Genomic DNA, 6,510 nt, shown 5'->3' with positions numbered 1-6,510 from the left:
TCAGACCACATGACCTTCTCCATTCCTCCTCTGGATCATCCAGATGGTCATTGGCAAACTTCAGACGGGCTGGAATGCGCTGGCTTGAGCGGGGGACCTTGGCGCGCTGCAGGATTTTAATCCATGACGGCGTAGTGTGTTACTAATGGTTTCTTTGAGACTGTGGTCCCGCTCTCTTCAGGTCATTGACCAGGTCCTGCCGTGTAGTTCTGGGCTGATCCCTCACATCCTCATGATCATTGATGCCCACGAGGTGAGATCTTGCATGGAGCCCCAGACCGAGGGTGATTGACCGTCATCTTGAACTTCTTCCATTTTCTAATAATTGTGCCAACAGTTGTTGCCTTCTTCACCAAGCTGCTTGCCTATGTCCTGTAGCCCATCCCACCTTGTACAGGTCTACAATTATCCCTGATGTCCTTACACAGCTCTCTGGTCTTGGCCATTGTGGAGAGGTTGGAGTCTGTTTGATTGAGTGTGTGGACGGTGTCTTTTATACAGGTAACGAGTTCAAACAGGTGCAGTTAATACAGGTAATGAGTGGAGACAGGAGGGCTTCTTAAAGAAAAACTAACAGGTCTGTGAGAGCCGGAATTCTTACTGGTTGGTAGGTGATCAAACTTATGTCATGCAATAAATGCAAATTAATTACTTAAAAATCATACAATGTGATTTTCTGATTTTTGTTTTAGATTCCGTCTCTCACAGTTGAAGTGTACCTATATAAAAATGACAGACCTCTACATGCTTTGTAAGTAGGAAAACTGCAAAATCGGCAGTGTATCAAATACTTGTTCTCCCCACTGTACATATGAGATGAGTAATGTAGGGTATGTAAACATTATATTAAGTGGCTTGTTTAAAGTGGCTAGTGGTACATTTTTACATAATTTCCATCAATTCCATTATTAAAGTGGCTGGAGTTGAGTCAGTATGTTGGCAGCGGCCACTAATGTTAGTGTGGCTGTTTAACATCTGATGGCCTTGAGATAGAAGCTGTTTTTCAGTCTCTCGGTCCTGCTTTGATGCACCTGTACTGACCTCGCCTTCTGGATGATAGCGGGGGTGAACAGGCAGTGGCTTGGGTGGTTGTTGTCCTTGATGATCTTTATGGCCTTCCTGTGACATCGGTGGTGTAGGTGTCCTGGAGGGCGGGTAGTTTTCCCCCGGTGATGCGTTGTGCAGACCTCACTACCTCTGGAGAGCCTTACGGTTGTGGGCGGAGCAGTTGCCGTACCAGGCGGTGATACAGCCGACAGTATGCTCTCGATTGTGCATCTGTAGAAGTTTGTGAGTGTTTGGTGACAAGCCGAATTTCTTCAGCCTCCTGAGGTTGAAGAGGCGCTACTGCGCCTTTCTCACAACGCTGTCTGTGTGGGTGGACCAATTCAGTTTGTCCGTGATGTGTACACCGAGGAACTTTCCACCTTCTCCACTACTGTCCCGTCGATGTGGATAGGGGGGTGCTCCCTCTGCTGTTTCCTGAAGTCCACCAATAATCTCCTTTGTTTTTGTTGACGTTGAGTGTGAGGTTATTTGCCTGACACCACACTCCGAGGGCCCTCACCTCCTCCTGTAGGCCGTCTCGTCGTTGTTGGTAATCAAGCTCTAAGCATTCAGACTTGTATTCAATCAATCAAAATACATAGTCAAAATAAAATACACATTTAAAATGTTTATCTATTTTTAACAATAATGTCTTGAGAGGAAAAAATGAAAGTAAGATTTCATACAAACAATATGATTTTTATGTGGCATAACAAAAAAGGCAATTCTCAGACAAAAACATAAGTCGAACACAGGCTTTCTATTCTCTAATATCAGGTCCTCTGTCCTGGAAAATGTCCTTCCACAATTAGGTTCACTAACTGGGTTCACTAACTGGGTAAACTCTTTTCCACACCTGGGGTGTATTCATTCCGCCTGAATGTTGGACAAAATTATTGGATGAATTCAAGTCCCTCCCCGTTTTTCGTTCCTTTTGCTGCCGTTTTAAGAAACGTTTTGCAACAGAATCGGCGGAATGAATACACCCATGGGTTTGGAACCAAAATCATTTTATCCAATCGCCATTGTTTGTTACATTCCACTGTTCCGACCAATGATGTGTATAAACCCTGGATGACTGAAAGGTGTATAAACCCTGGATGACTGAAAGGTGTATAAACCCTGGATGACTGAAAGGTGTATAAACCCTGGATGACTGAAAGGTTTATAAACCCTGGATGACTGAAAGGTTTATAAACCCTGGATGACTGAAAGGTGTATAAAACCTGGATGACTGAAAGGTGTATAAACCCTGGATGACTGAAAGGTGTATAAACCCCTGGATGACTGAAAGGTTTATAAACCCTGGATGACTGAAAGGTGTATAAACCCTGGATGACTGAAAGGTGTATAAACCCTGGAGGACTGAAAAGGGCGGGGCACCTTCGTGCCCCATGGGGCGATATAGAAATACATGTATTAATGTCTACATTCATTTTGGACACATTTACAGACAAATTAATACTTTTAAATTCTATTGTGTGAGCTAAACATAATATATATATATTTATGTACTGTTTATATACTGAGTGGACAAAAGTTTAAGAACACCTGCTCTTTCCATGACATAGACTGACCAGGTGAATCCAGGTGAAAGCCAGGATCCCTTATTGTTAACTCCACTTCAAATCAGTATCGATGAAGGGGGCGGAGACAGTGGAGACATGGATTGTGTGTGTGTGTGTGCCATGACTGGGCATGACGAAAGATGAAGTGCCTTTGATGAATGGGGTATGGTAGTAGGTGCCAGGCGCACCGGTTTGTGTCAAGAACTGCAACGCTGCTGTTTTTTTTTCTTAATTACATGTAAGAATGTCCTTGAAAACATTGAATTGAAATACTGTAGGATTCCATTCATTCCTATGGAGGACTGCTCCTAATGGGGAGTGCCAATACGGCCGACCGGTGGCTTCAAAGCCTCTCATTGGCCGATACATAGCAATCCAGGGTTTATATACCTCATAGGTTCCGACCATCAAAATAAAGTTCTGAACTGGTTCGTACCGGTTTATATCGTTGCTTTCTGTTCCTTTTTTAACCTGTGAAAATACTTTTTTTTTTTACATTTAGCTCATTAAATGACTTCACAAATCAGTGTGGACGGAGCAGCTTGCTATGGAGCAGACAAGCTAGTTATATGATGGACAGACAACAAGTGTAGGGCGCGAGATGCGACTGAGACAGGGAGAGAGCAAGTAACTCTGGAGGGGGGAAGGGCAGGTAGGCTTTGCATAAGCGCTTTGTTGGCGATTTTTGTGGGACTGAAAAACAAAATGGCCAGAATTTAAATTAAATTCCCAGTGTTTCCAGATTTCTATGAAACATGACCTATAATTAATTACAATATGAGTGAAATAGTTTTCCTTCAAATGTGTATTTATTAAGTATGTTAAAAAGCAGCTTTTCTGTGTTGTTATGGTGTGGGCTACCCCAAAAAAACGGAATGGTGTGGGTGTATACCAGTCATTAAAATATTAATACAAGTAGACTACTGATTGGCCAGCTCATCCTCCTCAGGGAGAAGACATCATGTTCTATGAGGAAATAGCAAGAATATTTTTAAATGGTCTGTTTGGAGTTTTTGAAGTGTTTTTCTTCAATTTATGCTTTGTCCACAAACACAAGTATAGGACAAGTCAACAACATTTACATATGAGTTAACAGAATGAACTTTTAAAAGTGAGATTTTCACTGGCCAGTTACTTTAAAAGAAAGTTATTAACTGTTTACAACCCAATTAAAATAACGGTTCTGTTCCGGAAAAGTAGAGATCACTTTCTTTCCTGGTTCTGTTTGTGTTTCTCAACTTTTRCCCAGTTTTTGGTTCTGGTCTCTGAGCCGGTTCCTGCTACACACTGGGCGTATTGGAAAGACTGTATGTACTCRCTCATGCCTTTTCAGGTTCCCTAACCGTGTAAAACTCTTTCCACACTGGGAACATTGGAAAGTCTTGTCTCCTGTGTGTATTCTTTCATGTTCCTTCAGATGCCCTAACCGTGTAAAACTCTTTCCACACTGGGAGCATTGGAAAGGTTTCTCTCCCGTGTGTATTCTTTTATGTTCCTTTAGGCTCCCTAACTTGGCAAAATCCTTTCCACACAAAGAGCAATGGTAAGATGTCTCCCCTGTGTGTGTTCTTTCATGCTCCTTCAGATTTCCTAACTGTGTAAAACCCTTTCCACACTGGGAGCATTGGAAAGGCTTCTCTCCTGTGTGTGTTCTGTCATGCATATTCAGGTTCCCTAACAAGGTAAAACCCTTTCCACACTGGGAGCATTGGAAAGGCTTCTCTCCTGTGTGTATTCTTTTATGTTCCTTCAGATGRCCTAACCCTGTAAAACCCTTTCCACACTGGGAGCATTGGAAAGGTTTCTCTCCCGTGTGTGATCTGTCATGCATATTCAGGTTCCCTAATCGTGTAAAACTCTTTCCACACTGGGAACATTGGAAAGGCTTCTCTCCCGTGTGTGTCTTCTCATGCCTTTTCAGGTTCCCTAACAGGGTAAAACTCTTTCCACACTGAGAACAGTGGTGTCGTCTCACTGGTATGGGCGTCAATGGGACTGGATCCCCTGAAGTACTCTTCTCACGGTCAGAGTGAGAGTTTGGTCCCTCTCCTGCCAAAGACAAACAGAGTATTTGGTTAAACAGAGAGACCTGAATGAAACCTCCACATGGTTAACTTCTAGTTGCACACAATCCCGGATCCGGAGCACCCCCATCAGTAAAAAAGCTGACTAGCATAGCCTAGCATAGCGTCACAAGTAATACTAGCATCTAAATATCATTAATCACAAGTCCAAGACACCAGATGAAAGATACACATCTTGTGAATCCAGCCATCATTCTGATTTTTAAAATGTTTTACAGGGAAGACACAATATGTAAATCTATTAGCTAACCACGATAGCAAAAGACACAACTTTTTTTTCCCCACCATTTTTTTCCTGCATAGGTAGCTATCACAATTTCGACCAAATAAAGATATAAATAGCCACTAACCAAGAAACAACTTCATCAGATGACAGTCTGATAACATATTTATTGTATAGCATATGTTTTGTTCGAAAAAATGTGCATATTTCAGGTATAATCATAGTTTACCATTGCAGCCACCATCACAACTCTCACAAAGCAACTAGAATAACTACAGAGACCAACGTGAATACCTAAATACTCATCATAAAACATTTATGAAAAATACACAGCGTACAGCAAATGAAAGACAAAGATCTTGTGAATCCAGCAATATTTCAGATTTTTTAAGTGTTTTACAGCGAAACACAATATAGCATTATATTAGTTTACTACAATAGCGAACCACACAACAGCATTGATTCAAGCCAACAATAGCGATAACGAATAAACCAGCAAAATATATTAATTCTTTCACTAACCTTCTCAAACTTCTTCAGATGACAGTCCTATAACATCATAATACACAATACATATAGAGTTTGTTCGAAAATGTGCATATTTAGCGGCACAAATCGTGGTTATACAATGAGAAAGTAGCCAAGCTGCCAACAATATGCAGAAGAAATCTGGAGAGGCACCTAATCTAATCAGTAACTAATCATAAACTTGACTAAAAAATACAGGTTGGACAGCAAATGAATTTTTAAAATTAACGTTTACTACGACATACAGCGTGCGTAAAGCCAGACGCATTCGAATCAATGGCGGAATAGGAGTTTTTAACATTTTCAACAGAACAACGAAATTAACATCATAAATAGTTCTTACTTTTTGATGAGCTTCCATCAGAATCTTGGGCAGTTGTCCTTTGTCAAAAGAATCGTTGCCGGTTGTAGATTGTCGCCTTTCAACTTTGGAATTAGCTGTAAACATTAGCCATGTGGCGAAGACGTGCCCAACTCACCTATTGCGGCAGCACAAGAACATTCGAAAATCGCAATATACTCACATAAACTGAAATACTCGGTTTAAATAACTACGTTATGATGTTTCTAACACCTATATCGAATAAAATCAGAGCCGGTATATTAAGGGCTATACGGGAGCTTTCTAGAACGCCATCCTGAGGTCTGTCTTGCGTCATGGCGAACGAAGGAAAGAGAGGACTCGCGTTCCGAGCCTATTTATAAGGCTCAGATCTGCCTAGCAACTCCATTCCAATTCTCACTATTTTGCTGACATCCAGGGGAAGGCGTATGCAGTGGCATCTCAACCAATAGAAGACAGGCAAATTAATAACCGACCTCAGAACAGCTGCATTGATTCCAGACTTCTCACTTCTCACAGGAAATTGCTCCCAACTCGAGTTTCTGTTTAACTTACAGATATAATTCAAACGTTTTAGAAACTAGAGAGTGTTTTCTATTCCATAGGTAATAATAATATGCGTAGTGTACGAGCAAGAATTGAGTACGAGGCCAGTTTATTTTGGGAATGAATTTTTTACCAAACGTGCAAATAGCACCCCCGATTGACAAAACGTAA

General features: G+C 41.3%; 1 protein-coding gene across 1 annotated transcript; it reads right to left on the bottom strand.

Annotated features, from left to right (window-relative positions):
• Positions 1 to 1,712: 1,712 nt before the first annotated feature.
• On the bottom strand, positions 1,713 to 6,109 carry LOC111964573 (zinc finger protein 120-like). Its single transcript, XM_070443773.1, has 2 exons — positions 6,067 to 6,109; positions 1,713 to 4,664 (listed from the first exon to the last, which is right to left on the bottom strand). The coding sequence occupies exons 1-2, from the start codon at positions 6,107 to 6,109 to the stop codon at positions 3,850 to 3,852; spliced, it is 858 nt and encodes a 285-aa protein (XP_070299874.1). The 3' UTR covers positions 1,713 to 3,849.
• Between the last annotated feature and the right edge of the window lie 401 nt (positions 6,110 to 6,510).

The sequence above is a fragment of the Salvelinus sp. IW2-2015 genome, linkage group LG6.1 (genome assembly GCF_002910315.2).
Source record: "Salvelinus sp. IW2-2015 linkage group LG6.1, ASM291031v2, whole genome shotgun sequence".
Taxonomy (NCBI): Eukaryota; Metazoa; Chordata; class Actinopteri; order Salmoniformes; family Salmonidae; genus Salvelinus; species Salvelinus sp. IW2-2015.
This window is presented reverse-complemented; position numbering and strand designations above follow the sequence as displayed.